Raw genomic sequence first — 21,348 nt, forward strand, 5'->3', positions numbered from 1 at the left:
ATTTCCTGTACCATAATCTGTGTTTTTTTAACTTGAGTATGAAGTTTTTAAAAATACCACTCTTTAACAGTACACACGTGAGTGCTAAGTCCTGTCCAACTCTTTGTGATCCCCGTGGACTGTAGCCTGCCAGGCTTCTCTGTCCATGGAATTTTCCAGGTAAAAATACTGGAATAGCTTGCTGTTTCCTACTCCAGGGAATCTTCCCAACCCAGGGATTGAACCTTCATCTCCTGTGTCTCCTGCATTGGCAGGCAGATTCTATTAACTACTGAGCCACCTGGAAAGCACTGCTCTTAACAGTGTTCTCCACTAATTTCAATTTAACAATCATTTGTTAAGTCCTTATATGCCCAGCTCTTATTATCCTTGGACATGTCAACATAGAAATCCTGGAAGATCAAGGATGTTTACCCTCTTCATGAGGACCCAGTGCTCTATTTTTTTGAAACACAAATCTATCTCCTGCTGTCCTAATTTCTTATCTTCCAACAGACCCTTCCAGTCATCTAGTCCCTGTTCCTGGTTCCTCACTCTTGCTTTCAGACTCCCCCTCCTTAATCTCTGTGTTGTCCATTGTTTCTCCTTCCCATTCTCACAAAGGTGTTTGTCCTACCCACTAATTAATGGACTATTAGGAAGGAGTGGAAAATCCAAAGACTGTAACAAGAAAATTAATACTGCCATTTTACCCAGTTTGATTCAGAGTTTATTTCAGAACAAAATATTTCAGTGTCCTGTTCTGTAGTCAGTCCCAAGTGCTGCTGAGGATCACGCCCTAGCACAGTGGATAAGTTTCTGTTTGAACCAAAGCATCTAGAAATCCTGACCAGGGTGCTTTTAGCTTTTGAGTTGAAAACATCCTCATTCTTGGAGGACTTTGTTGAAAATGAATGAAATTGACAAGAAACAGAAGTAATTGAAGTTGGCAAGAAGTGGTAGTGGTGTCCTGACCCTCTTGAGAGGCTTGAGGGGACAAATCTCTGGCTGAATCTTATGAAAAGAGAGAGCATAGTTAAGAAAAGAGAGAAGTGAACACATGTTGGCTTAGTCCTTTCTCTTCTCTGTGCGAACATTTGGCCATGGCATTTTAGAAAGGTCTTTATCAGGGTTCTGAACAAGGTGTTTTTTCTGAGTGTCTTGTGTTTCCTAGAATCTCAGGATAGTGAGTGAATCACTAATGCTGGGGTCTTATGAGATGGCCCTCTGACTCATTTTCTTTTCTGAGGTCTTGCAGTAGAATAGAGAAGTAGAACAGATAAAATATAACATTCCCCACCTCCCTAGTATCCCTTCTGAAACAAAGGAAAGATGGATATATGGAAACTTTGACCTCAGCTTAAAAAGAAACCTACAAAATGGTACCAGCATGTTTGGCTGAGCTAGCCAGAGCAGATGGTTCAGAGAAATGACCATTGGTTTGTACAGAACTTTATAAACAAATGACAACTCAAAAATGGCCAGGGATCTTATTCTTGAGTATGTACTGTTTTATTTATTGGTACCATTATTAGTAATAAAATAGTAACCATGGGGTGGAGTTGATCCTTACCAGGCCTCTTACCCACAGATGAGTGATGACCCTAAAGGGAGATTATGTAGGTTATGTAGTTTTTGTCAAAAATATTCCCTGCCTAAGTTTTTTAAGCTTGATTTTGCTGTTGATGGGCAGGCTCTGCTTGGAGAGGAGAACCCAAGTTCTTACTGGTATTGGCGTCTTGACATTAGTCATTTGAGACTCAAGGAATCTATCTGATTTATACACATCTCCAGAACTGATAAAAATTTCTTCTCTAAACTCATTCTATGCAAATTGTACAGTAGCAGCTGTTTTCAATCACTTGAAACCTGAAAACTGGAAAGGGACTATAGAGAACCTCTCTGAAGCCTATTCATTGCTGTGATTCTGTGTATAGCCTGGATTACTTTATACAGATGGCAGCAGTAATTCTTTCTGTACCTGTTCCACTTTTAGTCTCTTGGCTTTATTGACGTCCTCCTCTTTTTCAGGTTTCTTGGGTAGGAAGGAGAAACTATCTTGTATTAAAATTACTGCCAAGAAGAGAAACCAAATGAGGTCACAGCGTGTGAAAGAGCAGTAGAAACAGATTTTCCGTGGTCTGAATTTTTCAAGCGCTGATACCCTTCAATTATTCTTTAGATCTGAAAGTTAGTGTAATTGTATTGTAAGTCATCTTTGACAGAAAGATTGGTTTAGTTAATAAACCTTGGTTCTGTGGTAGCTGTTTTTTTAAGACATGCGACCTTCTATCTCACCGAAGTCCTCCTTTAGTGGTACTTATTCTAGAATTGCCCTCTCCTGAAACATTGTCCATTCAACAGTGGTTACCTGCTTTAGTTCAGGTGTTGCACTCCAGGTTCTAGGTGTGCATGAGATCCAGTTCTACTTCATAAACTGTTTGGTGTTGGCAATGGAATGAAATGTCCTGTGCTGATACTATAGACCTTGCACTCAGGATACCATTGGATAGAATCTTCTCCTTACCCGCTTCTGCATGTGCTCAGTTACTCAGTCATGTCCAACTCTTTGCAACCCCATAGACTGTAGCCCATCAGGCTCCTCTGGTCCATGGGACTTTCCAGGCAAGAATACATGAGTGGGTTGCCGTTTTCTCCTCCAGGGGATCTTCCTAACCCAGGGATCAAACCCGCCTCTGTTGCGTCTCCTGCATTGGCAGGTGGATTGTTTACCTCTAGCACCACCTGGGAAGCACCCCACCCGCTATTAAATTTAGGACTTAAAATGAAAACCAACTTATATGATGACTGCCAGAAGGATTTAGAAATTGGTTATGACCTTCTGATTCTATCCCTATTCAAACCTTTTCATCTCTTAAAGGCCACTTATACAATGGAAAGGATATTAGGCATTAAAACCAAACAGACTCTGGTTCAAATTCTGGCTCTGCCAAGCTAGTTGGAAGAAGTCCGTGAAATTCTCTGAGTCACTTAAATTCTTTTTCTTAGAAGCAGAAGAATTCAACGATATTGGTACTAGGTTCAAGCCTAAGTTTCTTTGCTAGTGACCACCCCAGTGGAGGTATGGATAGGAGTGGGCTGTTGAAACGTAGGATTGAGAAGAAATGCATGAGCCGGATTGCTGCTTATTGAATCAACCATTTATAGAAAAGAAACAGACCCAAAGGAACTCTTTGGGGGTGTGTTGAGACAACTGTTTTAGATTCCCATGGATCCCTCTTAGTTCTCTCAAGTTTCTTTTTGTTTTGACTAGGCTCAGATTACCTTCCCCTCCTCCCTCTCCACCTTAGGAACCTAGTACACTCAGGATGCCTCAGTGTTCCTGTCATGGCAGCCTACCTGGGTGCTTAAACCTTTCCTGACTCTTTTGTCTCCATAAAAACACACCTATGTCCCAGTTACTTTCTTCTCTTTTATGGTTTATTAGCAAATGTGATGATGTTGGGCTGAAATACGAATAGCTATAAGTGTAGTGTCCATCCTGGGTTATTCAGATATTAATAATGTCAGACATGGGGCAAAATTTAGGGAAAGAACATTTTTGTCACTCGGTAAGTAGAGTAAGCACCTGGTGCTAGCCAAGTTGACACCACTCAGAAGTAAATCAGTGCAGTCTCCAACCTCTTGCTGTTGCAAAAAAAAAAAAAGATACGTTATATACATGTCAGTAGAGAGGAATATCTCTCATGAGGCAGGACAGGTGAAAGAGGAATTGTGTCAGGAGGCCAAAAGCAGAAGACACCTTCTGCAGAACCGGATTATCCCTGGAAGAGGGATATTGTTCTAGCCATTTTCTTTGCAGATAGTGAGATGAGAAATGTTTGGCACGAATGTTTGAACTGAGTGAAGTTGGCCCTGGGGTGGAGCACGTGGAGCCAAGGTGGTGCCAATGGCACTTTGTGCCCCAGCGATGCCGCACTCCTGCCAGGGTCTGCGAAGGCTCTCCCTGCTTAAATAAATGAGCACTCATTTGTCTGTGTCTGTATGCATCACCGGAGAAGGCAATGGCACCCCACTCCCAGTACTCTTGGCTAGAAAATCCCATGGATGGAGGAGCCTGGTAGGCTGCAGTCCATGGGGTCGTGAAGAGTCGGACACGACCGAGCGACTTCACTTTCACTTTTCACTTTCACACAATGGAGAAGGCAATGGCAACCCACTCCAGTGTTCTTGCCTGGGGAATCCCAGGGACGGGGGAGCCTGGTGGGCTGCCGTCTATGGGGTTGCACAGAGTCGGACACGACTGAAGCGACTTAGCAGCAGCAGCAGCAGCAGTATGCGTCACATTTTGCCAGTTGACCAGGAGCGCATGTCAGCCTGTGTGTACTGAGCTGTTGATGGCTGCTTAAAAGTGAGCTTTTTCAAGACTTGGGTGCCTGTGTCCTGTGGGAATGTGATGCCCTTACCAATGAAGTTGAACCTTTAAGATTATCCCAAGTTCATAAATGATGACATTTTCATCTGTGTTATAAGTTCTGGGCCTCTGGTATTTTTCTCATCATGGAAAAAGAAAGCCTACAGGATGGTCCATAAGATACCTACAGGATGGTCCATAAGATACTGCTTTCTATCAGCAGCCTCCATACATGATGTCTTCAAGGCCCACCCTCTGTAATTTTCCATACTTGGACTCTGCTTACTGTGAAAGTGACCCGTATCTCCTTGCTTTATCCTTAGTTCTCCCTATCAGAGTGAAGACAGAATTTTCTCCGTTATTTTCCCAGAGGTTTTTTGTATGTTTTGTGTGCTACTTTCATCATAGAAATTGAGGGCAACTGGATCAGTGATGTTTTGGGTACACTTAAGTAATTATATGCTTCTGGTTCTGCATGTCCCTGACTTAGCTGCCTAACTGTTCCCAAGCAGATCAGTCTCATTTTGCTTATGACTGGCCTTTTCTAAGGTAACACTGGGATTCTATCCTAAGGATCAAAAACTTGAGAAATGTTTTAAGTGGCTGTGGCTTCATTGACAATGGAATTGCAGTGGGTGGGTGTGGGCAATGCTTAAAGGCTAAATAAAGGCTCTGGGTAAGAGCACATATGCTGAGAGAGATTTCATCTTCCTTCTTTCCATAGCAACTTTATCTGTAAGATTAGGCATTCTGCTGGTGATCAGTTAGTAAAAAATTTCGACTCTGGTTCAGAGCTGTTTGTTTGCTATTACTGGAGCCTGTTTACTTCCATCTGTTTCATCATTTGATTTTTGTTTCCTTCTGTCTTCCCAGGTGGCATTGGTAGGGTGGTCAACGGAGCCTTCATGGTGCTGAAAGGGCATCGGTCTATTGTTAACCAGGTCCGATTTAACCCCCACACCTACATGATCTGCTCTTCTGGTGTAGAAAAGATTATCAAGGTGAGGCACATTCCCCTTTTGTCCTTTTAGAGAAATCACTGCAAGTTTATAAATGGAAAAAACAAAACTATGTAGCACGTCATAGCTAAACATAACTAAAGGTCTATCAGAATTCTCAATTATTTTGACATATTACAAAATATGGAAAAATTTATGTTATAATAAATAGAGCGGTTTTTAAACCCTCCTTTCAGGAGGGACTCTTTTCTTAAAAATTAGTCACGAGGCTTTGAAACCAGATACTACCTGTATGCTGCTGCATTTCCAATGGCATTTGATCTGGAGTCTGATGAATTCTGCTTTCCAAACCCCATCTGGAGATAAAGAAGCTACCATCCCCTCAGTTACTGGTTGTGCACTTTGCATTAATTGCTGTCCTCATATGGCACAGATACAACAAGTGACTTCCAGAACCATAGCTAACTTGTCTCAGGACATATCAAAAACCACTTGATGTGGTTGTGATTGAGGATGAACACTTGCATCAGTTGCGCATTGACTGAATGAACGTAACCCTGCCAAGGGATATTTTTAGAGCTTGTAAATGAGAGACCCAGCCTGGCCTGTGTCCACGGAAGGATGGCCCACTGCCCATCACTCACATTCCAGTGTACTGCTAGTAACCCTTCTCCACAGCTGAGAAAATGAGGGCTCAAGGCAAATGATGAATTCCTGAGGACCCACCCTGTGATGACTTGACTTTTAAGTAAAGATAGGTGATATCTCCTCCCTCTTCCCCCCAGCAAAACATAAAACTCCTCACTTTCCCCCAAAATAACAATTGAAAACTTGAGGGAGATTTCAGGGGAAATGTGAAGATTGATTTGTAACAAATGGATAGTTTTCATTTTCTTTTGTTCTTTTTTTAAAAACTATCCAACTTATGTCTGAGGCAGAGGAAACTATCAGAAATGTAATGTTGGAGTATGGGTCAGTATTTTTATTTGTCATTATTCCAACTCCTTTTATTTAGGTTTTATTGTTGATCAGGGCTGACTTTCATGATTGCATACATTTATTTACCCATAAATAAACAGGGCTAGACCTAGACTTAGATTGTTTTTATAGACTTTTTCTTTTCGCAGAGGATGAGATGTAAATTATAAATTTACTGTTTGGGGTTAATTATATAGCTAGCAGTGGTAAGGCCAGCACAGGGCCCCATTCTTTGCTCTCCTTGGTGTCCGGCCGCCCTTCCCGTGCGGGTGGGAAGGCAGCAGGTGGCCTGGCGCTCCCGCTGTATTTGTTCCTCTCAGCAGTCCTTCACTTGGTGGTCACTGAGCCGCCCTGTCCCTTGCGTTGCTTTCCCTTTTCCTTTAGCGTGTGACTCACAGGTTGGCATAGTAGCATGTCCTCCGTAGTCCTGTTGACATCATTCTCTTTATCAGGGAGCTCTGCTTCAGCATCTCCTTTAGAAGAGAGATTCCTGCTTGGCTGACACCCTAGGATGCTTCTGTGCTAAGTCTCCCCGATCGTTGTTTAGTCAGTTGGAATCCTTACCCAAGAGGTCAGAGGTTGGAGACTAGCCAAGTTCTTAAAGGAGAAAATATTTTCTCTGTGAAAATATTCAGACTAAACTGTAGAACTCATTGCTTCCAGGTTCCAGTGGGGTCTGAACCCTACCCCACCAGGAGGCATGTTTAGCCACTGGAAACCTTAAGTCAGTAACAGTTAGTACCCTTGGGCAGCTCTTTGAATCTGTCTCCCATCTGTCAAGTGAATGACACCTAGGAGTGCCTTACAGGTTACCTGTGCCTGACAGTTTCTATTTTAATAAAAGTCACTTTCAGGTATTTATCTAGCAGTCCAATGGTTAAGATTTTACCTTCCAATGCAGAGAGGGCCAGTCTGATGCCTGGTCGGGGAACTACGATCCCACTTGCCTCATGGCCAAAACACTAAAATATAAAACAGAAGCAGTACTGTAACAAATTCAATAAAGACTTTAAAAATAGTCCAGCTTTAAAAAAAAAAAAATCTTAAAAAAATAATCTTTCTTTCTTGTGTTTTTTCTGAGAGAGTCAGTGGCTCAAAGAGCATCATTCCACCATGCTTTAATCCAGCCAGCCTCTCTCTCCACCTGTCTCTGTTTGCTCCACCTTCTCCCTGACTTGTCCTTTACTGATGCCTTACTAGCCTGGAGGAAAGGAGTCAGGGCAGATCTTATGAATGCCCACACTTAGCAAAAAACCAGGGTTATTTTGTAGTTAAACATAAGAGAGAGAAAGATGAACAATTGCTGGCGTTTTCTTTTTCCTCAAAGACCAATATTTGTCAATTCACCCAGTATTTGTGAACCATACCTACTGTGTGTGATTCGCGCTAGGCCCTGTGAGGAATGCAGGTCCCCATAGGAATCGATGACCCAGTAGGAGAGAAAAGAACTAAAAGTAATGAAAAGTGCAAAGTACATAAGAGAAACATTGCTGTGTGGGGAGGCAGAGATTTTTTTCCCCCCATCTGGGGTAATCTCAGTACACTTAACTATCTCAAGTAATACTTGAACCAGATTTTGAGGAAAAAAGTCTGCAAAAGAAAAGGAATAAGATGGGAAGGCCATTTTAAAGAGAGAGATTGGATATTTATTTTACTGAATCAATAAATATTTATTGTTCACCTACTGCACTCCAGGTAGTATGCTCATGAGTAAATGCTCACAAGCAGCAAAGTGTAGGGCCTGTTTAGGAAATGATCATTTGGCCAAAGTGAAGAGCACAGAAAGGGGAGGGCTTGGATGTAAGGCTGGGAAGGTGTAGGCCACAGGTGGGCCCAGGGAGTCTTGGAATCCAGATTAGAGAGTGTGAAGCACTCCTGGAATAACAACTTAAGTCTCTGTCTGTGTCGTTTTTCTTGGTAGGTGGCCAGATGTCTGAATTTAGTATAATCGTACAGAGAGAGAAGAGGGTTTAGAGATGCTACATCAAGCATGTCACGGTCACCTGTGTGGGTCAGAACACTTGTTACTGAAATTGTGGTCCATTTCAATGATTTTTGAATAAGAACTGAACTGCATCTATTTGCTCAACAGCCTCTTGAGCTAAACTTGTCACTGTCACTGGGCTTCAAGAGAAAGCTGCACATCCCTCCTCCTTTTCTCATGAACCTTGTCCCATGAGGAGGGATATCTAGCCACAGTTCACATGCAACAGGAAGCTGAGCTGTGCTTTCATTGCTTCACTTCTGAGTTGTTGACTTTCAGTATTAAAAAGATAATTTCACAAATGTTTGAAATTGATGTTTTAAGGATGAGGACTAACATAATTGGGATGGTCAGTGCCTCTGGTGTTCAAAAGTCTGTTTGAGGATGAGTCTTATACCTCTAGTTGAGGTATTCGTTTGCCAAATGAAGGAGGAAGCACTACAGTTATTGGTACTTTGGTATATGATGCATCATTTCATCCTTCTCATGTCTACAACTAAGGAAAGAGCCTTCAAGGGTGAAGTCATTTGCTCTGGGCCATGTGAGTGAGGAGGCTCAGGTCCCTACCTGTTCTGCCTCTCCCACAGCTCTGTGCTATAGGTCCCTTGAGGACTGGAGACTGGCCGTCTGGGATGGATCTTTTGTTTTGCTCTGAATCTTCGGGTTGCATGAGACCCGTCTAATTTCACTGTTTAGATGGGGAGCTGAGCAAACGAGAGCTGTGTGGGAACCCACGCTCAAGCCTCTTGCCTTCTGATCCAGCATTTTGTTCCATTACTCCAGGCTTCAGGAATGAAGTCCACCTCAGCTTAATACATTCCAGAGCGCATATAAATGCCAGCTTTCAGTGTTGTGATTTTCATTCCTGAAGTGAAGATGCAGGGGGCTGGGCAGTAGACTAAACCCAGGCTTGTTGGATAGTTGGGCCAGCAAGCATCTCACCATGAACGTTTTGTTCTTTTGTTAAATTCTTAGTTTCTGAGAAGTACATAAGGATTTATCTTCATATTATATAACATGGTTAGTAACATTTTCCATTTTTAACTGGGGGAGTGAGATTTAGCCCAGCATATAGACTACAACTCTGAAACCTTCTAAGGGTTTTTGCTTGTTGAACCTTTCAGTTTTTTTCCTAAGCCACCAAACTTTTATTCCCAGAGACATCTGTTTGCAAAGATAGTCATTTATAGCTTGAGCCTGTTGCTAAAGACCAGATCTAAATGTTTCCCAAACATTGAGTCTCACAAAGAATTTGAGAATTGCTTCAGACAAAGCCTTTATTTTATGCAACTTACTTTATGCTAACTATTAATATATTCCAGTGTTTCTTAAAAGTTGGTCCCTCCACTTTCACACTCCTCAAGTGCTTATTAAAAGTGCAGAGCCCTGGTAACCTCCCCATGACTTACTGAATCAGAATCTCTGAGGGTGGGGCTCAGGAGTCAGCGTTTTAATTATTCTTCAGGTAATTCACGTTCACACCAAAGTTTGAGAATCACTGCCTTAACCCTCCCCTGGGTGAGATTGTGAAGCTGGGGGTGGGAGGACACCTGAGGAGTTGTGGGCAGGGGACAAAGTTGAAGGAGGAATGAATGAATCTGAATTGAGAATTGGTGAAGAGACCTAGCCTAGAAGGTTTCTTCAGCCCCTCTTGAACTGGGGATCCTCCTGAGAGATGCTGCCTCCTGGGAGATCAAAGTAAAGCATAGAGGGAGCAGGCCTCAGGAGTATGCTCACAGGAAGGCGAATTTGTCCTTGGATAACTTTGGGGAAGCAAAGCCATTGGCTTGATAGAGGATAGGGAATGAGAAGCCACTACTTTCTGGGTTGGGTGCCATCTAAAGATAGACAGGAGCCTGTTAAGGTAAGAAAATCACCTGGAATTTCATCTGAGTTGCCATAACTACCAGCTGATATAACCGAGCTTCTCTGTGCTGCTCAGGACCAGTCTGGTAGAGTCAGGTGAAGCTAATCGTTCTCATCTGCAGTGACAGCTTAATTACCTTGAACTCCACTTTTGCATAACTTAATTCAGCTCATAAAGCTGGGCTTTTGCATTCAGACAGACTTTAGTCTGAATCCTAGTTCTGCCACTTTTTGGCTATGAGCGCATAGGTCTGACTGTGGAATGTATTAAGAGATGGGTCTGTGGGCTTGGAGGGTGAGTCCTGCCTACTCCAATAGCTAACAGAATAGTTGGGGAGCAAGCCAGCAGCTCCCTGGTTAAGGGAACCCAGTTTCCTGGGTAACTGATGCCTGCATGTCCAAGAGGGAACTGCAGTGTAGGCAGCTGGCTGTTCTTCCCAAGCTCCACTAAGCAATTCCCATTAGTTAAAAATAGAAATGTTGCATTTGGGGAGAAGTGGTTATAGGCTGAAATATTAACTGTTGCAGAGGACTGACTGCTGGTCTGTTTTCACTTTGGAAAAGTGGTACCTCTCCAGTCTTCTGAGAGTTTTGAACACACTGGGCAATCTTCAAGTCATCCTCTGTCCTCTGATATTATGTAGGGGGTTATTGTGATTTCCAGGCTACTGGTAGAGGAAGCTAAAGGGGAGGGGGGCAATGGGAGTCATGGTATGTGTTTATCCTGGGCTTAAAGTTGGTTAGCAAGTCCTGGCTAAATGACAGGGAGAGTCTGGGGAAGCTCTTTATGGCCAACAGCTTTAGAATACATTCCAATCAGGCTTTCTTGGTTTTGTTTTCACTTTCTGTGCAGATCTGGAGCCCGTACAAGCAGCCAGGATGTACCGGAGATCTGGATGGTCGGATTGAGGATGATTCTCGCTGTCTCTATACCCACGAAGAGTACATCAGCCTTGTGCTGAACAGTGGGAGTGGCCTGTCTCACGACTACGCCAACCAGTCGGTGCAGGAAGACCCCCGGATGATGGCCTTCTTTGACTCCCTGGTGCGTCGCGAGATCGAGGGCTGGAGCTCTGACTCGGACAGTGACCTCAGCGAGAGCACCATCCTCCAGCTGCACGCGGGGGTCAGCGAGCGCTCGGGCTACACCGACTCCGAGTCCTCGGCCTCGCTGCCCCGCTCCCCTCCGCCCACAGTGGATGAGTCTGCCGACAGCGCCTTCCACCTGGGCCCCCTGCGGGTCACTGCCACAAATGTGGTGGCGTCCACCCCACCGCTGCCCTCGTGTGAGGATGCCACGTCTCGCCAGCAGCGCCTGTCTGCCCTGCGGCGCTACCAGGACAAACGCCTCCTGGCCCTTTCCAACGAGTCTGACTCTGAAGAGAATGCCTGTGAGGTGGAACTGGACACAGACCTCTTTCCGCGGCCACGGTCTCCCAGCCCCGAAGACGAGTCCAGCAGCTCCAGCAGCTCCAGCAGCTCTGAGGACGAGGAGGAGCTGAACGAACGGCGCGCATCCACCCGGCAGCGGAACGCCATGCGGCGCCGGCAGAAGACGCCTCGAGAAGAGAGGCCTGGCGCCCCTCCCAAGCCCACTGACACCTACATTGGTGAAGACAACTATGATTACCCCCAGATCAAAGTAGATGACCTCTCTTCCTCCCCCACCTCCTCCCCTGAGCGGAGCGCGTCCACTCTGGAGATTCAGCCAAGCCGAGCATCGCCAACTTCCGACATAGAGTCAGTTGAGCGGAAGATTTATAAAGCTTACAAGTGGCTCCGCTACTCCTACATCTCCTACTCAAACAACAAAGATGGAGAGAGCTCGCTCGTGTCTGGGGAGGCCGATGAAGGGAGGGCGGGAACCAGCCACAAGGACAACGCAGCCCCTTCTTCCAGCAAGGAAGCCTGTCTAAACACGGCCGTGGCCCAGAGGACCCAGGACCTGCCGCCGGAAGGCCGCAGCAAGGACGCTTTTAAAGAAGGGACTTCTGCCGTAAGCCCCAACAATGGCCCAGGCCCCGAGCCCAGTGGCCACCCTTGGGCAGAGGCACCCGAGGATGCTTCTCAGGACTCCAACAATGGTGGCACTGTAGAACACACTTTTGAAACCAAGAAGCTCAATGGAAAGGCCCTAAGCAAGGCCCTGAGCAGCCGGGCTGAGGAGCCACCCTCCCCTCCTGTCCCCAAGGCGTCTGGCTCCACTCTGAGCAGCGGGTCTGGCAACTGTCTCAGGACCCAGTCTGATGACAGTGAGGAGAGGAGCCTCGAAACCATCTGTGCCAACCACAACAATGGACGCTTGCACCCCCGCCCCCCACACCCCCACAGCAATGGGCAGAACTTTGGGGAGCTGGAGGCACTGGCCTGCTCTTCCCCAGGACGTGTGGACACTGACCACGATAACTTGTCCCTGACAGGGATACTCCTACACAAAGATTGTTGTGGGTCTGAAATGGCCTGTGAGTCCCCCAGTGCTGGAACGAGAGAGGACCCCACTGACCCCCCAGACACAGACAGCAGCAGGGCTGTTCATGGCCATAGTGGCCTCAAGAGGCACCGAATTGAATTGGAAGACCCAGATTCGGAGAATTCCTCTTCAGAGAAGAAATTAAAAACATGATAAATACAAAGGGAAAACAAAAAGCTATGAAAAGTAGCTTTACAAAAATTTATATCCTGTTTAGTGAACACAGAGGAAAGGAAAAATAGTATTAAAGGCACGTAAAACCAGGGCCTGGAATTTTGTGTCTGATGCTGCTCCCTTCTATTCAACAATGGGTCTGATGTTTAGCTGGCCATTGGTCGTGCTGCGTTAAGAAAGGGAAAAAATGCAAGTGAGTCCTTTCTAGTAAGACTTGAGCATAGTGTACCTGTGCAGATTCTGTTACAGTAAATCCTTGTTGAGATGTTTGACTGGTTCTCATGTGTGTGCACTGGCACGCATGAGCTCACTGTCTCAGACTTTTCTTTCCATTCTCCATCAGAAAGGCTCTCTGGATCTGTGTTTTTTGCCATCTCACCTCGTTTATATGCCATAGATGTTCTGGTTTTAATGATGAGTGCCTGCTAAATCAGACTGTGTTGCCAGTGAGTAGTGGATTCACGCTGAAAGAATGGAGACAAGAGTGGAAACAGGCCTTCAGCCCACTGGCTGTGCTGGGAAGGAAAGCGTGGTTCCTTTCTTAAAGAAATCTTCCATGTTTTCTCAGTAGCACTTCTTCATTGAGCATTAAAGTAGGTGTACTAAAAGTGGAGCGATTTTCATGCTCATGAGAGGTTAGCAGTTAAGATCAGATTTGAGAGAACATAGATCCCTGATAAAGTTCACTGGTTGCAAATTGATTGATGGTGCAGCACCGTTCTGTAGGGGCCGTAGAATATAACTGGTTGTGGGTAACACTTTAACAAGTTAGGCGCTAGTTCCTAAGAGGCACTCAGAAGGCCAGCAGGCACTTGCTTGGCCCCACATGGTGGCATCTCGGCCTATGGAAAGAAGGGGAAAGAGAGCTCTCAAGAGCTTTGTGCTCAGACTACTAAAGTGGATGTTATAGGTGTGTTAATGAAGAAGTGTAGGGAAGAGCAGAGTGTGGTACTGCGTTCATTTAATTTAACCCGAAATGATCAATCAGAGTTGGTGGGCCTGGCATCTTCCCTCCAGCCTGCAGTTCACAGAGGCTGTGGTGTTGTGACTGGATCTTGCAGAGTAGGTATCTCAGAGTAACAGATTCTTATTGAGTGGGTCCCTCAGGATGCAGAGAGTGTGGAGAGAAGAGTCACTGGCCTCTAGAGGAGACTCTGTTCATGAAGGTAGATAAAGATTGAGAGAGGAAAAGACAAGGATCTTTTCAGCATTGCCGTGGTAGTTACAGTCACTTGGTTATTGATGAAGGCTTGTACAAGACAGGGAAACCTAAAATGGCAGACAGCTTGTTGGCGTGGATGTCATGAAAGGGCAGGAGAATGCTGGGCAGAGATGAGGGGGAGAGAACACTACAGCTTTCTTGAGCACAAAGGCACTGGACAACCCAGGAGCCCAGCGCCATGGGCCTGGGGAGGTCCTAGCTTGTGACTGGTGTGGCCTCACAAATCCAGCGTGCTTTTTAGGGATGAACATGTCCTACTGGAACTGGGACCAAGGGGAGGGAGCCTGTGGAGGATGAAGACGTGGACGCATTTAGTGACCAGGGGAAGGGGGGTTATTTATAAAAGAAGGTTGTTGATCTAAGCCAGAAGGAGGGATCATCTTGCTAAGTTTTGTGAAAAGAAAGATGTGCCTGGTGTGTGTGCTGTGACTTGGGTGTGAAAACACTGTCTGAAGAGGAGGAGACAAAGGAGTGTGAGTAGCAGTGGAGATGCTTACAATTGAACAACTGTAATCTCACCGGGGAGTGGGTCAGTGATTCTGTAACCAGTAGAATTACTTTAATCTGTAATCAGAACGGTTCTATGATTTATCTTTGACTATACACAGATAATTGTAAATTCTGGTTTTATAAGCCCAAGTCATTTTACATTTGCTTTTCCAAAATTTATTATTAAATTGGAATTTTTTAATCCTTTATATACAAAAAAAAAAGATATAATCACTCAGTGTGTGTTTCTCTTCCCCTTCCTAGTCAGCATGTCCAATCTTTTTGTTTTATATTACTGCATCTAGTCAGTAGCTGGCCACTTCTGACTTCTCTAAGGACAATCCACATATCTTCCTGGAGAAAAAGAAGTAGGTAAAGCTCCCTTGAGAACTAGCCACTGGGTAGTCACTGTTCCCAAATGCAGAACTTGATCTTTTCATGTTAAGAGTCTTTATCTCATTTGGATACTCAGAAGAGAAGTCAAAGTTCATTCTGGTTCAACTTTAGAATCCAAGAAAAGATGTTTTTAGCAAGGATGCCTTCCATCCTTGGGAGACACCCCAGATTCTGCTTGTCAGGAGCTCGGCCCCACAGCGTAGCCACAGAAGCAGGCTGAGAAATGCGTGTTTCTGTAGCCATTCCACTCTGATCCCCAGAGATCTCCTGTCTGTGATCATGGTCCTGCAAACCTGGCAGGAACTTCCACTTCTAGGGTCCCTTTGCCTAAACTTGTAGGATTGAGGCCTCAACTTTGGAGGCACATTTAATCCCCAGATTCTTCCGTGATAGCTATTTTTACTAACAGGGCAGATGGCACTTGATTAGGTTTGGGCTATTCAAAGGTGCCTCTTATGGGTTTTTTCTGCATCCTGTACATAAAGTTTTAAGTGGCTGGTCCAGATTTATAAAATTGGTTCCCTCCACTTTATTTACCACCTGGTTTTGTAAGTGATTCCCATGTCTCTCTGACAACAGGTAAATGAGTTAAATGAGTAGTGGGCTTGGGGCAAAAGAAGGTTGCAACTGTGCTTGGTTTACTGAGCCCGGAGTCCTTGTTTGTCAAGGTGCCTTCCTCTGCTGAAGCCTTACCTCCTCACAAGCCCTTGCCTCTCTCCCAGCAACGCTAGCTCTTCTCTTATGTATATGCAAATAAACCTATTATTCACTTCTCATGGCTTCCTCTTCTCTTCCAGGGAAGACTTGGTTGCTTAGACACCCCTCCTCCTTTATTCCTTTCCTGTTTCAATTCTTTCCTAATTGGAAACTTGATTCAAAGCCACCCTGAACACTAGAAGAAAAGCTGTGGTACACTGCCTCGATGCCAGTGGTCAAGGTCATTTCTAGGTATTGGGACAAAGGTCACATTAGGACCACAAAATCGAGAGTTGGAGGAAGTATCTACTTGATCTCCTTTCCCAGGCTTAGATGGACTGAGGATACTGAAATCCTGGAATTGACCCTTTTGTTAGTCAGAACTGAGGGAAAGATGCAGCAAAGTGATGTTGCAGACAGCCTCCAAAGAGTTATGTTTTCTGATGTTTCCAAATATCAAGTTGTTTTTCCTGCCCTGTCCCAGACATACATGGTAAACTTCTAAGAGAAATTAAAAATAAACCCAACCCATTGTATATCTCCTGCCTATAAAGCTGCCTCTTTCAGTTAATTGAAAAGTTCTTGCCAACCAAAATTCTTGTGAGGAAAATCTATACTGCCAAAGGAAGACTATCCGTCCCTTATGACCTAAGCAAGGCAACGTGCCAGCAATTGAAATACAAAGGTGAAGCACGGCTTGGTGAGTCCAGACTTGCCCACAGCATCAGGATAAGGGCTCTGGACAAGCTGTGTGTTTCTCTCGGGCGGGATATTTTCATCTAAGTGCTCATTTGTCCTTGAGCACTGATGCTGGAGTAAAAATAACATTCAGTGTCTCGGGAATAATTTTGAATTTCTTCAAAGTACAGTGCTTCCCACATGCAGCAGAAGAAAAATGTATATGAAAAGAAAATCTAAGCCATCTACCCTAATTGCACTTCACTCTTAGTAAAAAGGTGGTAAGATGCTTCTCAGGAAGGAGGCTGAAAGGCAAAGATAAACTTCACTGGGCCAGCGCTGACCTGGCCAGGGACAGCAGGAAGAGTTGGTCAGTCCTGTTCCCTCAACAGTTTACTTGAGCTGTGCAGCAGGGGCCCACAGTGCTTATCTACAAGAGAGTCACATTGTAAGGAAATCGAGTATCTAGTATTTCAAATTACTGGGAAATGACTCCTTTCTGGAGCCCAAAGCCATGAGCTAATGGAATATTCCAGCTGAAATATAGAATGCTAGCTTTCGAGTCTCCCTGTATCTGACTTTGTCAGTACCTCCACCAAGGCTGGAGAAAGGTAGTAAAACAGAAAGTTACCAGGGTGCTAACTAACCGAGATCTTTAGTCACGAGAGATGTGGTCCAGGGAAGCTGACATGGAAGATGTTTGAAGGGAGGAAGAATAGGACGGCTGCAGTAGGAGGAGTGAGATGCTAGATGCCTTCGCACTGCTTCCAGATCACAGAACTAGTGTTGAACGTGCCACATCAGCCTCAAACACCGGGTCATCAAGATTCTTGAAAATTGCCAAATTTATAATGTCAGTCATAAAAGTGAAGGATTGGTTTGGGAGAAATTTGCTTTGCTGGAATGCATACATTCCAGGAAAAAATAACCCTGGGAACCAGCACAGTGAAACAAGTACCCAAAACAGATAAGTATGGTTGTTGGTGGTTGATATAGGCTTTCAGAGAGTAACATCTCCCTGTTGGACTATTCGTAGATGCTATGGTCCGTGACACTATTTGGGGCTTCCCCTTACCACTTCTTTTTTTTTTTTTTTTCCCCTTACCACTTCTTAAACTTATTTTTTCTTTCAGAGTCAGTGTTTTTTTTTTTAACATTTCTAGCCTCTCCAAGACCCCACCTTAAATTACTAAAGCTAATGTCTGTTTTCCCTTCCTCATAAGAGAGACCTGTGAGCAGGATAGAAATAGCATTGAAATAACAAAAGAAGTGGATTCTGTATTGATTCTTCAATGGAGTAGCTTCATGAACCTTGGGCAGATCACTCAGATTCTTGGGAACTGTACAATCAAGGTCCCTCTCAACTCTAAAATGTCATTCTTTCCATACTATTGCAGGAAGTTTTTGGGGGGGCCCTTCTAGGGCCCGAGAGTGGGCTGTTGTCTAACACTCAGAAGTTAATTGTCTGAGGAGACATGTGCTGACAAAGCAAGAAACTTTACTGGGAAAAGGGGCACCTGGGTGGAGAGCAGGAAGGTAAGGGTACCTAGGAAGACTGCTCAGGCATGTGGCTTGCAGTTTGCATTTTTATTGTGATGGGATTAACTTCTGGGTTTTCTCTGGCCAGTCACTCTGAGTCAGGGTCCTTCCTGGTACCCCGTGCATTGCTCAGCCAAGATGGGTGCCAGCGAGAAGGATTCTGGGAGGTGGCAGGACACCTGGCATCTGCCCTTGACCTTTCCTGAATTCTGGTTGGCAGTAGCTTGTTCATTCTGTGTTCCTTACCAGGACCTCCTGTCGTAAAATAACGTGCAAATGGTCACTGTGGTGCCTGGCCAGGGCGGGCGGTTTCAGTCAGTGTGTCCCCCTAACAATTCCATGTCCTGTCTACATCCCATTCCTATGAGTCTCATTCCTGAGACATCACTATAGTGCCCACCAGAACCAACCGGTGAGCCAAGATCTTTGGTAAGTATACAGCTGCTCGGAACCTCAAGCTCCTCATTTGTAAAATGGGGGGAAATGCCAGTACATTGTTAGAGGATAAAACATTTGCACACATGTGCGTGCATGGGTGCATGCATATTATTGTGCCTTAGAGCCCTATGTATAGAAAGCACTAAAGTGTTTGCATTCATTATTCCTCTCTACTCTGCCCTCATTGCTTGTTGACAGCAACCATGAAGAAGGCTTTTTTGGATGGGGTCTGCCAAGGAATATAGAAAGTAACTTCTCCTTCAGAGAAAGAATTTACTGTTTGTTAGCAATCCTTGGGGGAGAAGGCAGTGGCACCCCACTCCAGTACTCTTGCCTTGAAAATCCCATGGGCGGAGGAGCCTGGTAGGCTGCAGTCCATGGGGTCGCTAAGAGTCAGACACGACTGAGCGACTTCACTTTCACTTTTCACTTTCATGCATTGGAGAAGGAAATGGCAACCCACTCCAGTGTTCTTGCCTGGAGAATCCCAGGGATGGGGGAGCCTGGTTGGTTGCCGTCTATGGCGTCGCACAGAGTTGGACACGACTGAAGTGACTTAGCAGCAACAGCAGCAATCCTTGGGGCTTCCCAGGTGGCGCTAGTGGTAAAGAATTCACCTGCCAATGCCAGAGATGCAAGAGACATGGGTTCTATCCCTGGGTTGGGAACCCGTGAAGGAGGAAATGGCAACCCACTGCAGTATTCTTGCCTGGAAAATTCCATGGACAGAGGATCCTGGTGGTCTACTGTCCATGGGGTCGCAAAAATTTGGACACTGAACATGCACACAGATTCAACACAAGCAAACCTTATTCTTACTCAGAAATCATAGAAAAGAGTAAATTATCCCCATTATAGTGGACCAGACTAAAGCTGAGTTTGAGGCCTTGGACACTACCTCCAACATGGGGAGCCAGCTGTCTAAAGGCTTTGTCTAAGAGCTTCTAAAAAAGAACCAGACTTGGCTGACAGGGCCCATAGATCCTTGCTTAACTATTAGCAATCCTTCGGGGCTAGGGGGCAGAGGATACTGGCAGATTTTATTAAACTACAGTCTTAATATGGTGGTACTGGAGATGACCCAGACCTCAGGAGCTGGGACAGCAAACTTCTCTCTGGCTTGAGAGCTAAAATTCCTCCATCTGGCCATGGGCCAGCCCTAGAGAATCAAGAAAGTGGGAAGCCATGGAAATGTTCTGTGTTTGTGCCAAAGAAAAGTTTTGACCAGAGTTTTCCATGCAGGATTGTTTCACATGTGTATGTGTGTTAAATATTTTGTAACATCTAATTTAAGAAGAAGTTCAACCATAAAAAAAAAAAAAACAAAAGAAGTCCGACTTGGCCAAGAGGGGAAATGGTCAGAGTTCAGTCCCCGCCCACTAAAGCCTCAGGCCAGATCTGGAATAGAGATCTCAGAGCACAGGCCTTTGAAGAGGGTAAGCAGAGGAATAGGAGAAAGGAGGGATTTGAATTGCTGGTGGAAAAGAGACAGTGAAATTATACTGCGGTTGGGTGAGGCGGGGAACTTTTTAGATAAAACACATCTGCCGGAAGAGAAGGTAAAGAAAGGGTAGGAAGGGCTGCTCCTGAAGGGGTGGGGTGGGTAGCTGTATTGTCTAGTCTACCCCCTCGTTTCTGAGGAGAGCCCAAGGCCAGTTAGTGGCTTGGCCTGGCATCTGAGTCCAACACCTGCCTTACATCATGCTCTTCCTAGATGTAGTTCTTAGGGGGAGGAGGAAGGGGGGCACTTACCTTGCTCTCCCCGCCCTCAGTGTGACTCCAGCGGGGCTCTGACAACAGTACACAGCCCTAGTGGGGGTTGAAGATGGCCTGGAAGGAGGCAGGGCGAGGAGGGAAAAGCCTTGTGCAAAGGAAGACCAGAGACAGCTGAGCTTGGACCACCCTCACCCGCAGAAAATCAACGCCAGGGCCCTTACCCTCAGACTAACGTGACTTGTTGCTGCACCTCTCAGCAACTCTGACGGCTCGTAGGGTGCTGAGTGCCATCCTGATGTTTCAGTGCCCAGAAAGGTCAGCACGTCTCTTGGATGAATTTCAGAGGGGACTGATAAACATCTTGGGAGACTGGAAGAAAAGATCAAAGGGATCAGAGGATGGCCATTAGGTTTTTTGTTTATTTTTAATTGAAGGATAATTCTTTACAGTATCGTGCTGGTGTCTGTCATGCATCAACATGAATCAGCCATAGCCATATATATGTCCCCTGCCTCTTAAACCTCCCCCCACCTCCCACCCACCCCATCCCTCTAGGTTGTCACAGAGCCCCGCTTTCAGTTCCCTGAGTCATACAGCAAATTCCCACTGGCTATCTATTTCACATATGTTAGTGAATATGTCTCCGTTCTACTCTCTCCATTCACCCCACCCTCTCCACCATCCCCGTCCCCATGTGCATAAGTCTGTTCTCTACATCTGCATCTCCACGGCTGCCTGCAAGTAGGTTCATCAGTACCATCTTTCTAGATTCCATATACATGCATTAGTATACGATATTTGTCTTTCTGACTTACTTCAGTCTGTATAATAGGCTCTAGGTTCATCCATCTCATGAGCACTGACTCAAATGTGTTCCTTTTTATGACTGAGTAACATTCCATTGTGTATATGTACCACAGCTTCTTTACCCATTCACCTGTCAATGGACATCTAGGTTGCTTCCATGCCCTAGCTATTGTAACTAGTGCTGTGGTAAACATTGGGGTACATGTAACTTTTTTCAATTATGACTTTCTCAGGGTATATGCCTATGTGGGATTGTTGGGTCATATGGTAGTTTTATTCCTAGTTTTTAAAGGCATCTCCATACTGTCTTCCACAGTGGCTGTATCAATTTACATTCCTACCAACAGTGCAAGAAGTCTCCCTTTTCTCTACACCCTCTCCAGCATTTATTGTTTGTAGATTTTTTGTGTAAGCTCATTAGGTTTTAGGTATGCTGGCACTCATGAATGAGAGAAGAACTTTCCAGTTACGAGCACCCAAGGACCAGAAGAGGAAGGAACACATTTCAAATGGAATCTACCCAGTTGGAGACCAAAGAAGACTGTCCAAATCTCTGTACTCATCTTAGCTGTGGGGTCCTGG

General features: G+C 45.1%; 1 protein-coding gene across 2 annotated transcripts in view; it reads left to right on the forward strand.

Annotated features, from left to right (window-relative positions):
* Positions 1 to 15,666, forward strand: part of DCAF5 (DDB1 and CUL4 associated factor 5) — a 94,415-nt gene extending 78,749 nt beyond the window's left edge. For both annotated transcript variants that reach the window (XM_006056162.4, XM_006056160.4), the window contains exons 8-9: positions 5,228 to 5,355; positions 10,995 to 15,666. In XM_006056162.4, the coding sequence (XP_006056224.1) occupies positions 5,228 to 5,355; positions 10,995 to 12,764 (1,898 nt within the window). In that variant the 3' untranslated portion in view covers positions 12,765 to 15,666. The remainder of the gene's footprint in view (positions 1 to 5,227; positions 5,356 to 10,994) is intronic.
* Positions 15,667 to 21,348: the final 5,682 nt, after the last annotated feature.

The sequence above is a fragment of the Bubalus bubalis genome, chromosome 11 (assembly GCF_019923935.1).
Source record: "Bubalus bubalis isolate 160015118507 breed Murrah chromosome 11, NDDB_SH_1, whole genome shotgun sequence".
Lineage (NCBI taxonomy): Eukaryota > Metazoa > Chordata > Mammalia > Artiodactyla > Bovidae > Bubalus > Bubalus bubalis.